This window comes from Cavia porcellus, unplaced genomic scaffold, assembly GCF_034190915.1.
Source record: "Cavia porcellus strain 051 isolate PalLab524CR breed Dunkin Hartley unplaced genomic scaffold, mCavPor4.1 scaffold_6, whole genome shotgun sequence".
In the NCBI taxonomy this organism is placed as follows: domain Eukaryota; kingdom Metazoa; phylum Chordata; class Mammalia; order Rodentia; family Caviidae; genus Cavia; species Cavia porcellus.
This window is the reverse complement of record NW_026947489.1, coordinates 79,575,044-79,599,794: the sequence shown is the minus strand read 5'-3', so window position 1 is coordinate 79,599,794 and position 24,751 is coordinate 79,575,044. Positions and strand designations below refer to the sequence as shown.

At 39.1% G+C, this 24,751-nt stretch overlaps 1 protein-coding gene across 2 annotated transcripts in view; it reads right to left on the bottom strand.

Moving 5' to 3' along the window:
- Nucleotides 1-21,853, bottom strand: part of Nufip2 (nuclear FMR1 interacting protein 2) — a 30,919-nt gene extending 9,066 nt beyond the window's left edge. Inside the window, exons 1-3 of one of the 2 annotated variants that reach the window (XM_005003562.4) lie at nucleotides 21,047-21,848; nucleotides 14,121-15,845; nucleotides 514-546 (exon numbers count right to left, since the gene is read on the bottom strand). In XM_005003562.4, the coding sequence (XP_005003619.2) occupies nucleotides 514-546; nucleotides 14,121-15,845; nucleotides 21,047-21,323 (2,035 nt within the window). In that variant the 5' untranslated portion in view covers nucleotides 21,324-21,848. Of the gene's footprint in view, nucleotides 1-513; nucleotides 547-6,044; nucleotides 13,279-14,120; nucleotides 15,846-21,046 lie in introns of those variants that run through there. The other variant, XM_063251129.1, reaches the window with a different exon arrangement.
- Nucleotides 21,854-24,751: the final 2,898 nt, after the last annotated feature.

Genomic DNA, 24,751 nt, shown 5'->3' with positions numbered 1-24,751 from the left:
CATTTCCCAAAAAAGGATGGGGTGGGCTGTTGTGGAGGTGTTCAGTGTAAAGAACCTGGGTTCAACCCCCAATACTGCAAAACGAAATAAAATGGGGAGGGGGGGATGAAGAAAGAACAGTTAGGAAATCAAGGGAACCTACATTGTAGTCCAGCTGATTTATATAGTAACCTAAGGGTGCCTCATTTCCCTAATATGTAAAATAACATGTATGGGAATTTTACTCGGCACTGCTAGGGATTGAATTCAAGGCCTAGTACAGGCTAACAATGCACTACTACTGAGCTATACCTTTTAGCTTCTTGTCTTTCATAATTATAATGAAAAGGCCGCTTGTGTTCTTTCCCAGCAGATAAAAGGGTATTTTTCACCCATTCTTTTTAATTAGTGTTTTCCCAGCCTAATAAGTTCTAGCCCTGCAGCTAGTGCCTTTTGACTACAGTGATTAACACAATATACAATATAAAATGCTCATGGCTAATTAGACATTGCAATTAATCTAATCATTCTTACCTTGCTTCTGCAAATTCCAAATAGATTCCATTTCTACAAAAAACAGAAAAGGATTACTTTACCAATTTTCAGTGAACAAAAATGCTTTTCTCATGGTTCTCTGCTATTTAAAAACAAAATCCATACATAGTTCTTGGTAACCCTACATTCTTCAATGAGGTACCAAAATGTTTTGAATAATAAAGCTTAACAGTTTAAGCACTCAGGCAAGTGATTCTGACCTCTAAATCATATCTCTATTATAAACCATAAAGTAAAAAGTGCCAATTCATACCATGTCTTTTAATGACACACAATCCTCATTTGCTCTAATTTCAAAATAAAACATCCACAATGTTCTTACAGCATAGCACCTGCCTGGCAAGCACAAGGATGTGAGTTTCATTCCCAGTACCAAAAACAAAACAAAATAGCTGTTATCCTATAAATTTCTTCATCTCAAAATGGCCCTGTTTATGGGGAAGGGTGTTAGGAGTTGACCTAAGGGCCTTCATTCAAACTCCCCAGCTGCATTTCTCAGCCCTTTTTTCACTGATAGGACCTCCCTAATTTGCTGGATCCTCCTACTTCTCTCTGCCTTCCACAGTGTTAGGATTACAGGCATGAGACACCATGCCTGGCAAAGAATGGCCCTTTTTAAAAATCCAAACATAAGCTTTATCTTAGTTGACCTCACTGCAAAAAAGAAATTAACAGTATTTTCTTTTAGTCTAAGTACACAAATTTCACATTTTAAGCAAATAAATTCCTGATATGTTTTATATGGCGATTACTTATTCAACACTTATTTTCGGTTGGCTTTATATAAAGATAACTGTGTATTTATATGTTGAGAAAAACTTAACCTTTCATTTTAGCCTATCTATGCTATAAACATTTCCTCTTCTATACCCAAGCCTCAACCTGTCCCTGTTTTGAGGAAGAAGGACACAAAGTCATAGTAAAGGGCTGGGGGATAGAGTTCAGTAGTAGAGTGCTTTGCCTGGCAAATGTTCTAGGTTGAAGCCCCAGTGTTGCCAGAGTGGGGATGAGGATTAGGGTGGATGGATCACAGCAACAACCACATCTATATAGTGCTTTAAAAACATACATATTGGGGCTGGGGATTTAGCTCAGCGGCATAAGCGCCTGCCTTGCAAACAGGCAGTCGTGAGTTCGATCCCCGGTACCGATAAAAAAGAAAAAGACAAAAAAATTAAATAAATAAATAAATAAAAACATACATATTTTAGAATAAAGACAACAACAAAAAAGGAAGCATTTTTAATAGGTTGAAGACATTTCCTTATCTTAAACTAGATCACTAAACCTAAGGTTTTACTCAAGTGCTATAGATTTTTATTTTTAGGGTTGTTTTGATACCAACAATCGAACTCAGGATCTTGCACTTGCCAGGCAGGCACTGTTCCACTGACCTACACCCTCGGTCCTTTTTTTTCCCCCTTCCTTTTGAGACAGGGTCTTAATACGCAGTTCAGGATGGTTGTACACTCTAGCCATCCTCTGGCCTCCATCTCCTGAATGCAGAGATTACACCTGTGCATCACCATGTTCAACATGGATTTTTAAATGATTTAGGTAAGAAAATTTTATCAACCTAAAACGTTGTGGCTGTGGAGCAGTGAATTATGACTTCTGATGGGGGAAAAGCAATAAAACAGAAAAACTAACCATGTCAGTACAGCTACTAGCCAAGAAATAAGCAGAATTGAAAAATACAAATTTCCCTTCCCTTTTTGTTGTTGTTGGTCTTTTTTGAGGCAGTTTTACTATATGGTTCAAGCCGCCTTGAACTCATGGCAATCCTCTGCCTCAGTCTCCCTAGTGCTGGGATTACAGGCATTTGCCACCATACCTGGGTACCTTCCTTATTATTTAGTATAATTCTTATGACTGCTGGCAACTTCCTTTATTAAAAAATAATTTCTGCAGCGCCAGGGATTGAACCCAGGGCTGCCACATGCTAGGCAAGTGCTCTACCCAAAAGCTACATTCCCAGCCCTTCTTTATCAAAATTTAAATTTCCTTGTAATGCAAACAAGGTTAAGATAACCAAAAGAAAACAAAATTAAGTATCATCTGATTATATGCCATGCTTAAACAACCTTACTAACAAGTAGCAATATTAATAGTGATAAGAAAATACAGAAAAGCATTGGTTTTACATTTTGCCTGCTTAGATTACATTTCATTTTGAGTAAGACGTTAGTGTGTATAACATTTTAACTACCTCAAGAAACGCTAATAATATAAGGTTGCAGAATTCATTTTTTTTAAGACTACCCTCTTCACACCCTTATAAGTCAAATGTTTAACTTGCCTATTTTCTTTTGAAGCGGGATCATAGCAACCAATTATACAAAGTTACTTGAAATGACCAGAGGGCCAATGCAGGTAATGTAAGTAAAGGTTTCTGCTAGGAAAATCAAAAGTAGGCAATTTTGCTAAGATTTTGTAATTCATCAGACTACTACCATCCAGTATGAAATTTTTCTGGCTCAAACTTTTAGGGCCAGCCATGGTGGCACATAGAAACAATCCACCTATTTGGGAGCCTGAGGTAGGATTTTAAATTTGAGGCCAGCCTTGGAAATTTTCTGGGATCCTGTCTCAAAAAAATAAAAAGGCTGAGGCTGTATTCAGAGAACAGGCCTCAGATTTGATTCTTAGCAAAAGAGAAAAGGAAAAGTGAACAAAGAAGGGAAAAAGAAAGAAAAAGGAAAAAAAAAGGGTACCCATTATGCGGTTAGTCTAGACACTTTGTTGGTAAGATAGGTTCTAAAGTAAAAGCATAAACAAAGATTGGTGTTATCAAACAAGGTGTGCCAGAGGAGTCATGAATTGGCAAACTTGGATTCTACCCATTACCCTATTTTTGCAAATTAAGTTTTATTATAACACAGCAAGGCACAAAGACCCTAGAATTTACAAGGCCTAAAACACTTAACTTATGTGGTTGTTTAACACACTAAGTTGTCACTAAGAATGAAAGATTTAGAGGAAGAACACTATTTTGGGTAAGTTTATTAGATAGATGAAGGGAAGGCACAGAAGAAATTGAAGGTTATTATACTTAAATATTAATGATTTCTCTAACAGTTTAATAAAGAGAATTAAGTAACATCAGAGATAGTCCAATAAATGTGAAAATAAGCCAGAAATGGTGGTGCACACCTGAAATCTCAGCTGTTCAGGAGGCCGGTAAGGCAGGAGAACCAAAGTTCAAAGCCAGCTGAGACATCTTAACAAGGGCTAGTCTCAAAACATAAAAAATAAAATTTTTAAAAGGGCCAGGAATGCAGCTCAATGAGTGCTCCACAGTTCCATCCCCAGGACTGTAAGAAAAAAAGTTAGCACAAAGTAGATAAGGATAGCTGTATCAAAGGTGGTAAAGAGGGGGGAGCTATTTAAAACACTATCCACACATTATAAACTGGGTTAGTGTAACTCACTTGAAAGAATGCAGAAAGAGAGAAGGTCTTAGAGAAGGAATTCAACTTCCAAAGGTACAGAATTAGAATGGTGAGGCTGACAATGTGATCTCAATACAAAATAATAGTTAAGCATTGACACTTAATAAACTAATCGAATTGGATGAGATTACTCAGCAAAGTTTGTGTAGCATGCAAAATGGGATTCAATGAACATCAACAACTGACCAACAGAATATACCAGGAAAGTTACATTAAACATGTACAAAACAGAAGTAAAGTCAAAGAAATTTAAAGGAGCTGGGCGTGGTGGCTGATGCCTAATCTCAGCACTCGGGAAGCTGAGACCAGCCTAGGCTACAAAGTGAGTTCAAGGCCAGCCTGAACTGCATAGAGACCCTGTCCAAAAAAAAAAAAAAAAAAATCAAAGGAAAGAAGGATGGGATGTTTGATTTTGCCAATAGTAGTCATCTATCACCTTTTCTCGTATGTCCAAAGGTCCAACAGTACTATCTTACAAATATTTCTATACTAACATTTCAGTTAAACACTTTTTTGCTAAGTTGCCCAGAACTCACATAACTTCTCTGCTTAGCTTCCCAGAATGCTGAGGTTACAAGTGACTTTATCATGTCCACCTTCCTAAGATTTATTTTCCATGGCTACTACAATTGGGGACCATAAATTATTAACTGACATAGAAGGTCCTAGGCTCTCCTTTGTAAGTCCTGCCTACCTCCTGGGCTGGTTTTGAAATATGGAAATCACTTTCCTCTTGGTCCATGAGATTAGCACCCAGGTGTGTGGACGGATTTTGGCTTTTTCCCTTTATGATGTTAATCTTACCCATTTTTTATTGCCTCTATGGAATCAACACTCTTATGTCCTCCCCTGTATTGGCTAATAAAATGCTTGCTAGCTGGAGATTCAGAACCTTTTGCTCCTAGAGAACAACTGGTAGTCCCAGATCCTTGCTAAGCAATTACAAGAGCTTCTGTCTTAGTCTTTCTTTCCTTTCCCACCATGTGCCATAACCCAAGCAAGAGATTGGAACCAATTTCAGGGGTTTCCAATAACTGGCTCCATGGGAAGCATTGCTAATACACTATCATTTGTTCCTCTGAAAGCATTTAAACTAAAAGTGACCACATTAAACATTTCATTGTATTCTCTTGCCTGTAAGAATGTTCATGTAGCTCTGAAAGCACATCTGTGTGTATCTTTAAAATTTATTTCTAGCACTGGACACAGTACTGACAGCAACAAATAAAATGACCAAGTTAAAGGATTGTAACTCCTACTATTTACTTTTCTAGTTACAAACTAAATGGCTGTCCATATTCAATCTTTGTCCACCTACACTACACTACAGGGATCTTTGTCCACCTACACTACAGGGAAACTTAAACTTCTTTTTGTACCCTTTTCTCACTTTCTCCTAATCTTATCGACTACACTACCATTTTACTAGTTTTCTACAGAGCAACTGTACCAGTAATGTAATTATTTCCATGTATGTTTCCCTTTTAGCCTGGGCCCCTCTGTCTATTTATGGCTTCTTCCCACAATGTTTGGTACTGATCTCAATGCACTACTTATAAACTGGACGGGAAACAATATAAACAAGTGTGCAGGCTTGAGTTCAATTCACAGTAACAAAATAAATAGATTAAGTACAGACTATTCTGGAGTGTAGCATCCCACCTTCAAAAAGTGTATTTTCAAAAAACAATTTTGTATATTCCAATCAAATGGATTCTGCACTTAAATTTCTAAAACCTCTCAAAAGGAAGACTGAAAAGGGCCAAAACCAACTTTAAACTTCGTTTTACATTACAACTGAACATTTTACAACTGAACGTTTAAACTGAGCATGGTCATGCATGCCTGTAATCCCAACACTGGGAGGCTGAGACAGGAGGCCAGAAGTGACTTAGCAAATTAGTCTCAAAATTTTAAAAAAAGGTTTGCCAGTTCAAAGGCCCTGGATTTGATCACCAGCACCACAAAATAGTATCTAAATTAAGACCTCAATAGTGCTGGGGATTTAGCTTAGTGGCATAAGCGCCTGCCTTGCAAGCGTGTGGTCATGAGTTTGATCCTTGGTACCAATTAAAAAAAAAAAAAAAAAAAAAAAAACAATACATAAAAGCCCCCTCATAAACACGGAAACAAGTCAAATATAAGGCAAACAAGCTGATTCCCACATCTGAGAATCCCCAACAATTTAACACTTATATCCTCCAACCCTTTCAACTACCTTACATCAAATTCCTTTAAATTCAAAGACTGTGTCACAGTAAACAAATTGTCCTTTCTCTAACCCAGATTTACTCATCTTTTTATGACTGTTGCCTCTACCATGTTTTACTATTCTGATTTCTTTTTTCTTAACCAGTCTACCATATACCTGCCTATTCTTTTACAAAAAAAAAAAAAAAAAAAAAAAAAAAATCAGTAACTTTAATGTAGTCAGTTACCAGCAGACACTTAACAAACTTCCTTGGTATCAATTTCAATCCCACATTCTCAGCTTGAAGCTAAAAACCAATCAGAATAAATACCCTTAACTGTCTGGACCACTTCTAAATACACTAGTTAATTTTGTTATTGTTCTCTTCTTTGACTTTTTCTAACTTGGTTCCTTTATAAAATTCTTGGGATAAAAATGCTAGAACTGTGATGTTAATAGGTAATTTTTGTTTTTCCTACTAGTTATGCAAATTTCTATACTTTATTAGGATAGGTAGTTACTTTTCTGACATTTCAAACTACTACTAAGCTGAATTCATTATGACTGCACACAAAGCAGGCATTAGAAGTCAAGCAGCCAGTATGGATGCTAAATCTAGCAGCAAGTCATGAGGGTTTTCACATTAGGTTAGAAATCATTTGTTATATCCATTCCTATACTTGTATGTCCTATAACACAGAGAAAAACAAGGACCTTTTCTTTCCCAAACTAGGAAATTCAACCAGAGCTAAAACCCTTTTATTAAACGGCTACATTTGCAGGTATGCTTTAGTAAGATCACTATTTAGAATTTCAACAGCTTTCATAGCTCAACTTCAAGAAAATACATCAGTAAACTGTGTGAAATTTAACATTTAAATCCTTCTGTGAGGGGCTGGCGTAGGTTAGCTCAGTGGTACAAGCACCTGCTTGCCTGCTAAGTGCGAGGTTGTGAGTTAAATCCCTGGTAACAAAAAAATAAATCCTGTGACCCCAGCACTCAGGAAGTTGAGGCAGGAAGACTACCACAAGTTCAAGGCTAGCACGAACCACAGTGATACCATCTTAAAAGAAAAAAAGGTCAATCTGTGTCCAAACTGTACAGCTGACCCTTGAACAGTGAGATTAGCACTGATGAACTCCCTCTCCTCACCTGATATGTGCCAATTAACTTAATAGTACAGTATAGAATATGCTAATTATATACTTGTCATTTAATACTGCACCTTTATATTTTTCTTTCATGTGCATGGTACCATGTATATCCTGTATGTGTCCATTTTGGTGCTAGTTTTTGGTAAGATTTGTGTGAATTTCTGGAAGCAAATGATAAAGTAGACTATTATCTATAGTCAATCTTATGCACCTAGGGCTTTTTTGGGGGAGATAGGGTTGGGATAAAACCCAGCACTTTGTACATGGTGGCAAATACTCCATCCCTACGCTATACTCTTTCCATACCATTTCCCCCACTTTGCTGCAGTTTTTGCAAATTTGAAAAAAAAAAATCTCCCATGTAAGTAGACCTCTATAGTCCAAACCCATTTTGTTCAGAGGTTAACTGCATAGTCCTTGTTAGTTTCATACACTGACTTATTATAATGTTCAATTTCCAATCTACCTGTAAATTGTTACTTTAATCTATCTGATTACATCATTAAGACTATTTAATATCAACTCAGTTTTTAAAGCATTTAAGTTTAACTTGACAGATAAAATAATGGCTGTTATCCTTATTTTACAAAATTAGGAAACTCAAGAATTAAAATGATTCATGATTTGCCTAAATGCTGGGAAAACAGCATTAGAAAGCATGTTTTCTGTGGGCCTAACCTACCTACCCATCAACCCACCTTTGTAAGATTTGAGAACTTCTGCCCTCCAGGCTAAAATTTAAAAACCTCCACAATCTGGCACCAATCTATCTTCCTTTTATTTCTTCACCATATCCAAACTGCTTCATTTCCTGTATTTTTCAATTTTACCATTTTTTTTTTCCTTTTTCCCACTTTTTTCCTTTTCCTTAAGACAGGTTCTCAGTATGTTGTGCAGGACAATCCTACTGAGCCTCCCACATAATAGCCAGGACTGTAGGTGCATATAGCAGCACCCTGGGCACCATTTTTTCCAGTGGCCTGGATGCAGTGTCTCTATTACTGAGCTATGCCACAGTCAGTCTTCTAACTTCTTAGAAGTTAAATATCTCTACCATCCTTTACAGCTCAGCTTAAATGCTCCATAAAAAAATACTCTGTACTTACCCATGCCATACGTTCATCACCACTGCTCTACTGAAATCCTCTAGTTATTTTATCCTTATGATATTTACAATCTTGTCTTATCCACCTGTGCATTATTTTCTCCTCTACTTAAGCTCTTCAAAAGGAAACTATGGCAGAGAAATAAGTATACAAGTGGTAAAGCAAAGGGAAAAAAAGTTAAGGAAAGTACTCAGGGCTATTGTTTCTACCTGTGGTGGACAAACAGAGCCAATAGTGAGGTCATTCTTTTTATTCTTAGGTCTAGCCCTTGTCTAGTGAATCAAACTGTCTATACCACCTGTGGAGAAACAATCTTTGGTACCAGAGATTGAACTCACAATCCTGTGCTTGCCAAGCAGGTGCTTATGCCACTGAGCTAAATCCCCATCCCCAGGGAAATACTTCTAGTAACCTTCCTATCTATAGAAAAGGTACCTTTGCGGCTGGGGATTTACCTCAGTGGCGTAAGTGCCTACCAAGACCAAGGTCATGAGTTCAATCCCCAGTACCAAAAAAAAAAAAAAAAAAAAAGTACCTTTGAAGATGAAAGAAAAAGGACAACAGAACTTTTTACATTACTGCTCCTCTACAGTGTTTCATTTAGGGCTTTTAACTATCTATCTGTAGTGCTATCATCTTAACCCATTCACTATCAGGCACTAATTCATACATCTTACTGGCAAAGCAGTCTGCACTGCAATGGTACAAGTCAGCACAAATGGGTTATTGACCTAACATCTGTACTATACACATTTTACAAAATATTAAAAACTCTTTTTTTTGGTACTGGGAAATCAACCTCATGACCTCGTGCTTGCCAGGCAGGCATTTATGCCGCTGAGCTAAATCCCTGGCTATTAAAAACTTTTTACAATTGGTCTTTAACTATTTTCATGCACTAAGATTGCTTTCATGTTCCCCTTCCTTCGTATGAAGTCCAAGTTGCCCATACAAGATTACTTTTTAATGAGTATTACAAAATGTCAGCATTCTGAACGCTTAATGTAATTCAATGAAAGATTAGTTGGGCATGATATACTAACACATTTTAAAATGTGCATTTCAACCAAACATACAACTCCTATCACCCTCTTATTTTCACAGGATTTTGTTTCAAAGTGACTACTGTACTGGATAGTTTCAAAATCAAAGGTTCACCTCCAAAGGCCTTTGAAGATAATTTAAAGAGAATTCACTAAAATATGCATCTCAAGTACCTCAACGACACAATTACTGTATTTCCTGGGTATGTACACTAACAGCTATCATCCTAATACACTAAAAAATATAGTACTGGGGGTTTAGTTCAGTGGTAGAGTATCTGTTTAGTATCTGTTTATCTGTACAAAGCCCTGGCTTCAATTCCTAGCACCAAAACAACTGCAAAATATTGACTAGTGAAATATGATACTGCAATTTCAACACCGAAGCACAGGCAACAAAAGAAAAAAAAGATAAGCTACAAAGGTATTGTCAACTGGATAAAAGGATCTCAATTTTAGCTCACCCTAGGCAACTTAGCAAGACAGTTTCAAAATAAAAAATGGGCTAGAATGTAGCTTTATATATCTTTAATGCCCACTACTGCTAAGGAAAAAAGGGACAATCCAAAGAATGCGAGAAAATATTTGGAAATCATATCTGAAAACAAAATATCCAGGACACACAGAGAACTCCTAAATCTCAAGATCAAAAATACAACCACAATCAGAAGTGGTGATATGTATCTGAAGTCTAGAGGCTAAGGCAACAAAAAATTGCAAGTTAGAGGCCAATCTGGACAACTTATCATGACTTTGTCTCAAAAAACAAAGATACCACTATTTATGAGGATAGCAACAATCAAAAAAAAAAAAAAAAAGGGAGGAAAAAACAAAGAACTAGAAAACATGTATTGGAGCAAGGATGTAGAAAAATCTGAACTCTTATACAGCTGGTGGTACAACGGAAAACAGTACAATTCCTCAAAAACTTAGAATTAGTCTATTAATGGTTATTCTAATTCTGGATATAAACCCCCAAGTAACTGAAAGCAAGGCCTTAAAATAACATTTCTACACCCATGTTTGCACAGCATTACTGTATTGATGAGAGCTAAAATATGGAAGCAACCCAAATGTTCATTCTAAATAAATGGATAAAGAAATGTGACACAGAAATACATGGATTAAAAAGGAATGAAATTCTGTCATCTACTACCAATAGGAATGAATCTTCAGGACATTTTGCTTATAGGAAATAGTCACTAAGAAATAGTAGGGGCTGAAAATGCTCCACCATGGAGTTTGTGCTTAGCATACAGAAGTCCTTGGGTTCAATCCCCAGCATCAAAATACAGTGTGGAGAAATGAGGCGGAGGGTGATTAAAAAACAATTATTAAGATACTGAACTTGGCATGGTGGTGCACTGGGAGGCTAAGACAGGAAGATCACTGACTTTGAGGCCAGCCTAAAGTATAGCCAAGATCCTATCTCAAAAATGAAACAAAAAACCAAAAATAGACCACTGAACTTTATGCTTAAAAATGGCTGATAATGATGTATTTTACCACAATTTACAGAAAAAAAGGTCTGGAACCCTCCTAACCAAAAACCTATAAAGGTGGGAAAGCTTTAAAAAAAAGATGATGATATATTTTGAGACAAGATGTCACTATGTTGAAATTGACCTCAAACTCAGTAGTCCCTGTGCTTCAGACTCCTGAGTGGTATGGTACACCATCATGCCTGGTACAGCTTGTATAGCCAAGCTAAAGCAGGATTGTTTGAGCCTAGCACATCAAGGCACACCTAGGCAACACAGTAAGCCTTAAAAAAAAAAAGATAAAAAGTTTTTGTAGTGTTGTAGATGGAAAGCAGTGCTTCTAATGGTATGCAAGTGGTCTATCAGTGAGGTACCTTCAACCCAAAGTTCTTCAGTAAAGTTAATAGTACAGTATATATCAAAGAAAAATTCAAAGAACTAGCATTTCCACTAGTCCTTTATGTTTTACTTTCTTTTCCTGCAAATATTTAATTTTTTAAAAATCTACAGAACTGAATGATGCAAAATTAACTAATGCTAAACCCTAACCCCCCCCCCAAAAAAAACCAGCAATCCAGTGCAGCCCCTTTCCTACTAAACTAACGAAACACTTTTCTACATACTACTTCCAAATTACTAAAAAGCCTTTTTGTTTTGTTCTGTTTTTAAATCTTTTACTACTGGGGATTGATCATAGTACAACACTGAGCTAAGGATTCTACTCTGAAAGAGGAAAAATGCACAGAACTCCCAACTCTAAACTTCAACTCAGTAAATTACTACTGAATGTTACAGTGAATATCTAGATTTGCTCAGCCCATGGCTCACAGGGTTAAAGGTTATGGTCAGCTAGGAATGTGGCCCTACTAAATGGTAAACTTTTAACACTGTATGAGTTTTAGCAATGTTATGACTCAATACCAAGAGCTCAAGGGCAGCTACATAGGTGACAGTGAGATACTGTATACAGAAAGGCTACTGTGCTTCCTGTACCTAGTTTATGTTACCTTCTTTTGTTATTCAAAAATTTTAAATAGTTGCTTATAAAAATTGACATATATTTTATATGCAACTCAAGACAATTCCTGTTCAATGTGGCTGAGGGAAGCCAAAAGTTGAACACTCAGGAACATTAAACTAATAAAATACAGGTGCTCTTAATACTCCAATAAATCCAACTGACTACTACACACCTCTTGTAACGTTTAAGAAAACTTTAAAAGAAAAATTCACTCAGCAGAAAGCAGGTGGATCAATCAACATTTGGCAGAAATTCAAAGACTTTGTCCTACAGAAATCTAATTGAGCTAAATATTATTTACTGTTTAAGGGGGTAAATACCAGTCATACTCATGTGATTCATTTCAGTAATGTTCAACTACAAACTGAAATTAATGCACTGTGCTAAATTAAAATAAAACGAACTTTTCGTAATACCAGCAGAGTCATCATAACTATCATGCAGAGGTATTTCATTTACTTCAACCATTAATTTCATATTTACTTTACTTTGCCCGTTTACAAGGCAAATGTATACAAAATAACTAGAAATAAATACAACACTATTCCTACTTTTTAAAAAAGGTCTGGAAGCGTACATAAAAAAATAAATTACTGGGGAAGTTAAAGATTTAGCTCAGTGGCAATAAGTTGGCTGGCAAGCGTGAGGTAACGAGATTGATCCCCAGTACCAAAAAAAAAAAAAAAAAAATCACTAATACCCACTTATGTATCATCAAACGTATCTTAAAGACACTAAAAACTTTTTTCAGGGCCCTGCTTTGCTAGTAACATCCAGCTCCTGTGTTAACTTCCAAAAACAAGAGCTGGAATGGAAGACAGACCTTATCTGCCAGGATGCTTACTCTTTAACTTTCATAAATTTAGTCAGTCGCCGTCCCCACTCCCCCTCCTCCCACCCATGGTACTAGGGATTGAACTCGCCACCTTCACTTGCCACACAGGTGCTTGAGAAACTGAGCTAAATCTTCAGCCCTTCTTTTCCCATTTTTCAAAGCAGTTGCATAAGTACCTGCCCGGCAAGCGCCAGGTCTTGAGTTCAATCTCTGGTACCCCCCGCAAAAAAAACAAGAGAAAAAATATACAAAAACATGTTTGTTAATACTCAAGTGTCTTCCAGCTGGCAGACAAGGTATGAAAATTAGGTAAATTTGTGCTTAGAAGTCACAAATAGCTTTGCTATAGATCTCTAAGCAATGATCTCCTCCAAGGAGAATAAAATAATTACCTCATCCCCTACAATCTGTCATGCTTCCCAGCTCCTGCAGTTCAAGTCATTCACTAAAAAGGGTGTTCCTATTAGGAAGGACAGATGAGGGAGTTACTGTTCTCCTAAGCAAAATCATTCACCTACATTATTTACTCCTTAAGTATTTAGAAACTAGTTATGCCATTCAGCCAACTGTTTCTTGGTCAGAGTCTACAAAAAGCTATTAGGATGAAACTTACAGGTTTTTTTCCCCCACTTCCAATTAAGACAGTCTTGATATGTTCTATAGACTGCACTCAAGTAATCTTCTTGCCTCAGCCTAAGTGCTTACCATTGCATCAGTAGGCTCCCTTTTACATGGACTTTGACCAGAAGTCTGTTTCTCTGTAAATGTGCTTGCCATGCTTACCATTGTAGTTTATTTAAATTACATCCTAGGTACCATTCAATACCCATTATTCTTTCTTATACAATAATTGGACCTTTTTCAGACCCTCCTCAAAACAGTTCCTACTCACTTTAAGCACACTGAACTACTAGATGCTTCACAAATAAAGCATTTGTGATTTAAGAAGCAAAGAATTATCTACTTGAAGAATATCAACTCATTTTAAGTGTTCAAAGCAAATATATGATCATCCTTTTAAGAAAGTCCCTTCCCTACTCATATATCTCTATGCTTTAACCAGACAAAATGTAAATTATATCTATATAAAAATGTTTTAAATTAGAAAAGTGAACATTCCTTCTAAAACAATACTATTTCCAAAGATCCTGAATTAACGGTTTGATGCCAGATGCTTACCCAGTCGTTCTCAAAACTAAGCTCTAAAATTCTTAAAGATGTACAATATTCAAAATTTACTCATTATAAACAATATATAAATTGATCAGTCAGAATTTTTGTATAGGAAAGAAATGAGTTTACCTTTAGTGTGATATACAATAGCAGCCCTTGGGTCAAAAGAACCCCAGCTATCATTCCTTTCTAGGCCTCTCTGGTGTCTCTGTTCTTTGGCGGAGCCTAACAAAGTGTTCGTAGGAGAGGCCAGAGGATTTTGATTTTCTATCTCATAGTCCTTTGAGAGAAACACTAAAGCACCTTGACTATTGGTGTCTGCTTTTTGCAGGTCACCTATATGACTGGGTTCCAAGGATAAGGCTCCACTCTCACTAGTAGTCCCAGGTTTTAGAATGCTACCCAGAACTTGAGGACTAGTCCGTTTCTCCAACTCATAAGCCTTAGGAAACACAGGATGCTCAGTTCCTGAGGGGATTATTTCAGCACCCTGTGAAACCAAAGTGGCAGGATATTCTCCTTGAAATGTCACCTCCATTGCTTTATGATCTGATGACTTCCCAATAACAGTCTCAGGGCCAGCACTGGGATCATTTATAAATGATAAACCCCATTGATTCTGGAAGATATCCCCCAGGTTTTGCTGATCTGTCTGAGAGGGCAGATCCACTTGTGCTGTACTCAACAGCACACTTTGCATATTTGAAGGATAGATAAAAAGGCTAGATTTAATTTGTTCAACAGCTGCTGAAGTTAGACTCATGTCCTGGAGAACTGAATCAGTTCCAGAAGATATGGGTGTTAGAGTATTAGCAGCAGTAGTTAGCAGTGTCTGACCACCTGGAGGATACATGCTTGAATCAGTTCCTGCTAAAACAGGCCCATTAGAAAAGTTGGCAGAAGTAACAGATTTCAGCGCTGACATAGGGACCTGGGATAATCGACTTGAAGACTGGGTCTGAGTTTCGCCAGTAGATGATGAAGAGGATGAAGATGAAGATGGTGACACAGAAGAGTTCTGTATAGTTTTGTTGAGGTTTTCCTTAACTTTGCTTGCATAACTTATTTTAGGAACTATTTTAGCACTGCTATTGTCCACTGGAAAAACTGGAGGTGGTTTAAATAGGGTCCATGAGTCCTCTTTGGAGGCAACAGCTGAGGCATGCTTTCCTTTGGGCCGATCATCAAACTTCTTGCTGTTCACACCAGGTTTAATATCTGAATTTTTACGAAGTGTATCACCCACAGCAGGTTTTCCTCGAGTTGTTCCTCCAGGTCCAGTTTCATACTTCCAAATGGGCTTTGAACCATCTACTCGATTTCCCTTTTGTTCACTATAGTCAGGTTTGAAAGTTTCAAGTCCCTGTTTTAAGGGTGGGACACTAGTCTCTTGTTGCATTATTTTGTCCTGGACTAAATTAAGGTTTTCACAACCCTTTGCACTATTGCGCCTAGCTTTCCTTTTTTTAGGAGTGGTATATCCACTTTCTGAGCCACTACCATCATTATCTGCGCCCTTGCCCATATAACCATTAGTAATATAGCCTGCATTATTTGTCACAACACCATTTGGAATTGCTACAGTATCAGTCTTATCTACAGACTGGTTTTCTCCAGATTTATTTTCATAAGACTTCCCATTCTTTTTGTCCATACTGTTTTTCTGAATGAAATTCTTGGTTTTAATTCCTGTCTTCCCAAAGGTGCCAGCCTTCAGAGTCTGCTTCAGAGCAGCATCTACAACTTGCTGGTTGCCATTGAGGACCCTGGAAATAGGGTTTGTAGCTTCATCAGAACCCAGGCTCTTTAAAGATATTTCTCTTTCTCCAGCATTACCATTTATTTCACCATAACCTGAGGGAAGAACAAAAAGAACACTTTAAAACTAACAACACTTAAATTACACTAGAACTTAGTATTTAAGAATGGTTTATTTACTGTATGACACTATGCTGAGCTGTAGCTTTAGTTATTATTTCACACTTACAAGACATTTTACAGATTAGAAAATGGAACCTACTACTGCTAAGCAAAAAAGGTGGAACTGAGCCACAATTCAAACCAGTTTGAGATCTGGGCCAGGGATTTAGCTCAATGGTTCAAGTGCTTGCCTGGTAAGTGCAAGATCGTGGATTGTGAGTTTGATCCCCAGTACCAAAAAAACAAAACAAAACAAAACAGTGTGAGATCACAGACAAGACCTTTAATCAGAAAGCCCTAATATTGCTCAACAGAATCAATCTACTCACCATTCCCACAAGGCCATTACAAAATTTTCTTTATAGTTTACAGAACTACCCTCAAGCAAAAACCAAGTGTTACTTATAGAGAAGAAATAGTAAAAGTTAAAGCTGACACAACTTAGTAGCACAGCATTTGCCTATGTTAAGAGAACTGGAAGGGGAAAAAGGGACATGTTTCAGGGTCGTGTAGCTCAGTTGGTACAATACCTCTTGCCTAGCATGCAAGAGATCCTCTTTATTGCCAAGCATTGCATAAAAAAAAGAAAAGTTTGATTCTGTAGAATGTATTTGGGTAAACAGACTCTCAGATAAAGTAACTTGTCCAGACCACAAAGTAGTAAGAATTAGAATTCTGAACTTCAGGCTATCCAAGACCCAAAGTTTCCTATCACCAACACTACATAACTCAAAAGATGCAATGGGAAAATATACACAACCAAACTCCAAAGAAAGGAATTTAACTTAAAAAATGTCATGGTTATTCAGATACAATCAGATTTAAACCATTAAATTAATAACAGTTATTACCACAGGTGATTTAATTGGTTGAACAACTTTCCCCATCCCCTCACAAGTACAACGTGTTATTAATTATCTACACCTTTCCATTAAAAGTTCACAAAAACATCCTGAGGTCAAGTCATTAAAAACAGATGCACACTATGTATATTCATTTAAAGCAGTTTTTAGAGTACATGGATAAAATACTAAATTATTCACATTTGCCACTTCAATGCTTTTTAGGTATTTGGGCTGTGAAAGCTAAAAGACATGTCTTTGTATATATCTAAAAGAATTTTCTCAATTTTAGTTTCCTATATGTTAAGTATTAATCAGTAACTCCCATCAAAAGTTCTTTCACCCTCTTCCCCAAGTTGCTGTTCTGAGACAGGTCTTGCTGGGTAATCCAGGCTAGTCTTGAACTCTATATATGTAGTGCAGGTGAACTCATGGCAACCCTCTTACCACAGGCCTGCTGACTGCTCGGACTGCAGACACCATGCCCTGTGCAGTTCCTTAATTTTAACAGCAATAATAGTAGGATAATGAAGCTGTTTTTTGTTTTAAAGTTGAGAATCATTATTCTGAAATAACCCAATGTGAACAACCTGGGAAGATTCACAACAATACTTACTAAAATTTAAGTCACTCATTCTACATCAAAGAAAATGGTGAGAATATTTAAAATAAAGACATTTTCTTCTGTATGATCAAAAAAAAAAACCCCAAACAAAAAGACATAATCATACTCAAGATCATAATCATCCCCCAAATAAGCACAAAATGCATAAAATTCAATAGCATTTCACTTCCATGTTTGGCTAAATAAGTTATATGACAGCTATCAAATAAAACTTTTGGTGGAAAAATTAAACGATAACCAGGTATGGTGGCACATGCCCGTAATTCTAGCTGTATTCTGGGCAGCTGAGGCAGGACTGAGTTTGCAGCCAGACTGTCTCAAAAAACTCAAGCATAGTATCCTGCACAAACCCCAACTATGAAACAGTAAGTGGAAGATTACTGCTTAGGAGTATTCTAAAGAACTCTTTAGAAAAGCAGGAAATTCCTAAGTCCAGACTCAGCATTTTTAACAAATACAAACCAACCCTTTTCAAACAAAGGTCCAAAGACCCCTATACCACTTAACATGCCAGTAAATTAACAGGTTAAATCGATGTTTATGCCCTCTACTACAGGACTGCCAGTCACAACGCTCTGCATCTCAAAGGTGGGCAATTTTACACACACACAATTTAGGTCCAAACCAAGTTCAACTATAGCAGACTTCCAAGTGAACCAGAATTTCTAAGACTATTAAATGGCTAAGATATAAGAAATCACCAGTAAAAAGGTTCAAAAATCCACTATATTCCACCATGTTTGTAACAAGTTTCTCATTTAACTACATAAAAAAATTTCCCATGACAACTTTGTAAAAAGTATAAAAATTAGCCGGGCGTTGGTGGCTCACGCCTGTAATCTCAGCACTCGGGAGGCTGAGACAGGAGGATGGCTGCCAGTTCGAGACCAGCCTGGGCTACAAAGTGAGCTCAAGGCCAGCCTGAACTGCATAGTCTCAAAAAGACAAAAAAAAAAAAAAAAGTATAAAAATTTTCTCTGCCAGAAAATTTCTTTATAAAGCTTAGGTATTTAAGAAAAATACAAATACAGAATTACTGAAATAAAGAATTCCTATTGATTTGTTATTTAGGGCTATCATGCTAACCCTATTTCAAATGGACTGAGCAAATTTGAGCCCCAATAAATCTAGCTTTTGCGTTAGAAACTGAAATTACTCAAAACATTCGATCTTCTCTTGCGCCCTCTTCTGGATAAAGAAAAACAGCTCTTACAGGTTTGTGTGTAATGGGTCGTTAAGAGCCAGTCTTTACATAGTACAATACATTCCAAAATTATTCTAAAGCTTTTTAGTTACTAACATTGTACACATTGAAGCAACACTACTGTGTGAACAAGATACACAAAATACTAATCCCAAATTGATAAAATTCTCTGAAAATTGCTAAACCTAGATTCCTTATTCTTTACTCGAGGATAACACTTTTGAGGGATCCCACTTTGAGTGATTCAGAGGCTGCTGCTATACGGTGAGAGGAGTCCTGCAGGAAAACATTAACTCGATTTAATAAATTACAATTTTCAAACCTGAAAATACTATTGCTTTGTATTTCAAACAAGCAGGTAACATTTTCTGGTTTCTGAAAAACTTGTTAAAACCACGTAGAGTTAATAGTTAAACTGCTCTTGGAGCCGCATGTGATGGCACAAGCCTGTAATCCTCAGCAATTGGGAGGCCGAGGCAGGAGGACCGCCCTGAGTTAAGAGGCCTGCCTGAGCCACAAAGTAAGTTCAAGGCCAATCTGAACTGCACAGTGAAACCTTGTTTCAAAAAGGCAATAAAGTTAGGCTGCTCCAAATCCTTTTGATTAAAACACTTAACCCATGTGCTCACTTCTACTGCATACCATATAATCTCAAAATGGAAAATGTGACAATCGAATTTCAATCTTATAGTAACTCTGCAAGTCTTTCTCCAACTCTCAGTAACTGCTTGTATAAACATTCTTACCGTTCCCTTTATTTCTCAACTTACAAAGGACCCTTAGTTTTTAAAATCTGTGAGGCTATGAACTTTTAAACTGAGTTCTCAAATATTGTTCCTCACATGATTTCTACCTCTAATTTAACGTTTGTTAACACCAAGTGTTTAAAAAGCAAAAAATTCCATTTAACACGGAAAAAAAGCGTCGTTCAAGACAAGACAGTAACGATCCAACCTCATGGAGGAGCCACTTCAGAGTTCACCCTTAGTGACGAGAAAGAGGGGTCAAAAAATTCCCTATTCCTTATCCAATCAGACATCTGTTTAATCCATTCTCCGCCCTGGCATTACCCAAGCCCGGCAGACACGGTTAAGTGTGGAGTAGGGAGGCAGACGGAGCTAGGTGTGGGGGTCTCCTCCCGGTTAGAGAAAAGCTGCTAGAGGGAGAAGGCCCGAGTGAAAGCCTCAGGCGGAGTCGTGAGCAGACCTGGCAGGATATGAGGATCCTGTGGCAGAGAAACTCGTGACCGGGAGCCTGGTTCCCGCTGGGTACCCCACCCGGCCTCAGGCACCGCCTCTACCCCAAATGAATCCCCCCGCCGCCCCCCCAGCCCGCCTGCCCGGGGCCTTCCCCCTCAGCTCCGCCGGGAGCCCGGCTCCCCGCCCAGCCCGCCCGCGCCTCCCGCCGCACCCGGGAGCGGGAAACGAGGCCGCCGGCGCGCGAGGCCCGGCGCAGGCCGCTCCCCTCGTGGCCGCTTCCCTCCCCCACCCCAACCGCCCCCGCCCCTCACCCCAGGGACCCGCCCGGGGCCGCGCGGCCGCCACCGGGTTACACAACCCGGCAGGCCCGGGGGGAGGGGCGGCCCGCGGCCGGAGGGAAGGCGGCGCCCTCCGGGTGCCGGGGGCGAAGGACGGCAGGCGGGGGCCCCGGGTCGGTCACCCGCCGCGCCGCCGGCCCCTCGCCACCCTTCCCCCTCCGCTCCTCAGTGGGCCAGAGTCTGTGACAGGAATCGGCTTCCAACATGGCGGACAGGAAGCGGCCCCGCGAGGAGGAGAGAACATTCCAGCCGCGCCGGCTCTGGGGGGAGCGGGCCCGGGGCGCCGGCCTCAGGGAAAGTCGCTGGGACGGACTGCGGGGTCCGGCGCCCGAAACAGGCCTTTGGGGGGGGGAACCACCCCACAGGCGGAGGGTCCGAGCCGCCCACCTCAAAGGGGAAGCCGAGGGCCACAGGTGGGCTGGGGGTAGCGGGCGAGGAGGGCGCTTCCCCGGCGCGGCCCACCTGGCCGCCTGCAAGGGGCGCGCGACCCGGCCCGCGCCGGGGTTCGCGGGGCCTTTCCGAGTTACACCTCGAGAGGTTATTATTATTATTTTTTTTTTTGAGGAAGGCAGGATCACCCAATTTCAAGAAATCCAAATTACGGTAACTCCAAGGCCGCAGGAAGGTGAGCGAGAAGGCGTGATCGCGGCCGGACTTCAAGGCCCAGCCCGCGGGTCTCCCTCCGGCCGAGGCGGGGGCCGGGAAGGTCACGCTGGCCCGGCTTGGCCTCTCCCATGCCCAAGGGAAGGCGGGCGCTGCAGCCACTGGTGCCCTGGACAAGCTCCGGGAAGAATGGAAGGGGGCATCCCCAGGCCCGAGGGACACACACACACTCCGACCCCGTCCGCGCTTTTCAGATCTAGCCCCACCCCCATCGCCTCGTCCCCCACCCCCAATCCCCTTCCCCCACCCGGCCTCCTCCCAGACCTGTTTTCTTCTTCGGCGTTTCCTGGTGCTGCTGGAGGGTGTGTTTCTGCTCATGTTTCAGCGGCTTTGGCTGGGCCTTGGGGCTGCCCTCGGCTCCATGCTGCAGGTATTGGTGAGGCTGCTGGTGATGGTGGTGGTGGTGGTGGTTGTGGGTATGGTTGTAGAAATAATAATGGTGGTGATGATGCGACTGCTGCTGCGGCTGCTGAGGGTGGTGGTGCGGATGGTGGTGGCTGTGATGGTGCTGAGGCTGAGGCTGGCCGGGCTTCTCCTCCATTGAAAGCGGCTTGGACTCCCTAGCTGAGGCTGCGGGCTGCTGCACCGTCAGGATCTGAGACTGCTTCTCCGGGCTCGCTCAGTATATCTGAGCGCGTCTCGCCAGCGCACTGGTTAACCGAGCGATTCTGCGAGATTGGCAGCTGCGTTCCAGCAATCAGAAGCCACGCTGTGCCGCAGGCTCCGCCCCTAGCCCAAATCCTCTTTCCTTCCACTTCGCCACTGCCTCTTGGCCAACGCCACTTACCCTGTGCAACCTCACAGGGCTGGGCCTTCAACGTCAGCACTATGGCTCTCTGTTCTGTCGCTTTCTCTCCTTCACCACGCAGTCTGCGAACAGCACTTTCTACACTCCTCGCCGACAAGCAAGCTCAGGTCGAGTGTAGCAGATTCCATTGGCGCTAGGAGCCGTCTGTTGGTTTTGCACCTCCTAGAAGAATCTGTTGCCTTTTTCTTTTCTTTTCTTTTCTTTTTTTTAAATCCTTTTCCGGGTAACCAGAAGAGAAGCTCAATTCCCTTAACCTGGGACCACTAAAGGGGCAATACAAAAACAGGAAATAAATACATTTTTAAGAATACAAGAGCTTCACAATTCAGTAGATCGTTTTGTATTCTGGATTCATTTTGCTTTGTATTCATATGCTAATCTCTTCCTTTCCACGAAGGGATTATAGGGTTCCACAATGGGCTATCTGTGTAATTTTCTAAAAGGGCACAAAGGGTTTAAATCATTGTTTCTTTGTAGTTGGAGGCAAGGGAGAGAGGAAGGAATGAAAATCCTCACTGAAGATTTTTTTTAATTAAACTCTTGCAGGTGAGGTCAACTGTGGACCAAAATAGGTCTTAGAATATGAAGTTTCAAGAGAAGAAAGGCTAGAAAGAAGACTTTAAAAGTTTTTAAGATTTTCTTGCACTTACAAAAAATATTGGATTTAAAGAAATATATTTTGTGGTGTCGTTTCACTTACCCTGCATGTCATATCACAGTCTGATTTTTAAAATAAATGTTAAAGACATAATGGTGGTTACCCAGGAAGGAAGAAGAGGATTGTGATGAGGGACACAAGGATACACTGTTACTATATTATTTCTTGAGCTAGATGTGATCATATGTTTGCTTTATAATTTGTTAAACAATATATACATATAATGCACTTTTCTCAATATATGTGATATTGAGGAAATTTTAAAATTATTGTTTTCTACCACTGCTGAGATGAGAAAAATTTTAAAATTATAATAACAAAATTTACCATAACCATTTTTAAGCATATGGTTCAGAGGCATTAAGTACATTTATATTTCTCTGCAGGCGTTGCCACTGCCCATCTCCGGAACTTTTTCATCTTGCAAAACAAATTTTGTGGGCTCGGGATTTAGCTCAGCGGCATAAGCGCCTGCCTTGCAAGTGTATGGTCCTGAGTTTGATCCCTGGTACCGATAAAAAAACAAAAAAATGAAAAAAGACAAAAAAAAAAAGTATAAAAAAAAATTTCATGTCCATTAAACAATAACCCCCCTTTCAACCCTCCCTGCATTCCCTTTTCTCTCTACCAATTTGACTTTTCCAGGTACCTTATATTAGTGAAATCATACAATATTTGTATTTTTGTGACTGGCCTGCTTCATTTAGCATAACGTCTTCAAGATTCATTCATATTATAGCATGTATAAGAACTTTACTTTTTAAGACTGAATAATATTCCATTGTATATGTGCCTGTGTGAACCATATTTTGTTTATTCAGCAATGGATATGTAGATCGCTTCTTCCATCTATTCTGTACAGTTTTCAAAATGTGACTTGAATTCCTGTTGCAGGACAATATTAAAGGAGCAAAGAAGCTTAAAAGTAAAAGGCTGTGCTCTCAAATTAATGAATGTCAAGGCAAAAGCATATTTAAAGCATAAAAGCTTGTTTCCAGCAGCAAATGCCACTGACTCTAGAAAAAACTGTAACCAGACCTTGACTCCTTCTATAAAGTGAAGATCTGTAATGCCTTGTTAAGTTCTAAAACTTTGGGGGTAATTTACCCAATTTTGAGAGCTAAAACCCCAATAATAATATCATATAGAGGCGTCTTTGCTGTTGAACATTATCTCATCACTTTCCAATCAGTAAGAAAAAACAAATATATATACAACGTAGGGTTATGTTAATACTTTTTTTGGTTGTTAACTTACACATTTGGTGGAAAGGTTAGAATTCCTGGGTTCTTTGTGTCTAAATTTTCTATATTGTAGTTATACATAATCTAAATACTCTGTGCTCTTCACTCATCATACCTCAACCTGCCTTAGTTTTCTTACAGTCGTATTGAATTAAAGAAACTAAATCTAGTTACTATGAATGCTGCCTTTCTTGTATGTAACAGTATGGAGAGGGGCTTGTGATATAATGTCAGAAAAATGCAGAATATTAAATTCTATTTGTGCTAAACTCATAACCTTGAAAATCACAAATTTTTAGAAGAATGGAATACAGCAGTAAAACACATCATACCTTTTTATTTGATTTTTCTGAAATAATTATAGGTAAAATATTCCTGACACTTGCTGTGCATTTTAAATACAGCATTACAATAATGCCATGATACTGAACCTCTGTAAAAGAAAAATAATTGATTCTACTTGTTTCAAGCATATTTTTATAAAATAGAGTCCTTAACCTGTAATCCCAGCACTCTGGGAGACCAAGGCAGGAGAATTACGAGTTTGAGCCTAGTCCAGTTCAGGCAATTTAGTGAGACATTGATTTAAACAAACAAAAAACTTAAGTAGGGAAAAAATGTAAGAAGGAAATACAGCATAAGTACGGTGAAATTATAGGTTCCTTTCTCTTTTTTCCAAATGTTCTGTGATATAGTTATTACTTTCCTGATAAAAACTTTTTAAATGTATTTTTCCCATGCCAATGATCAAACCTATGGCCTTACACATGATAGTCAAGTGTTCTACCTTATATCAAAATTAAAAATTTTAAAAAGAAGTGGGTACGGGGCTGGGGTTTAGCTCAGCGGCATAAGCGCCTGCCCTGCAAGCAGGCAGTCGTGAGTTCGATCCTTGGTAACCGATAAAAAGGATAAAGACCAAAAAAAAAAAAAAAAAGTGGGTACGTAGTTCTACTGAGCTACATTCCTAACTCTAAAAGTATTAGTTTTCAAAATGAAATTTTTTTATTTAATGAGATGTTGCCCCACCTCAATTTCTTGGGTTCAAGCAATTTTTCCAAGTATCTAGACTTCTCAGAAAACTACACCAAGGGCTGGGGATTTAGCTCAGTGGCACAGCACTTACCTGGCAAGCGAAAGGTCCTAAATCCCAGTACAAAAAAGAAAAAAACTTACCTGGCAAGTGAAAGGTCCTAAATCCCAGTACAAAAAAGAAAAAAACTTAATATGCACATTCTTTTGAAATTCATTTTACACAG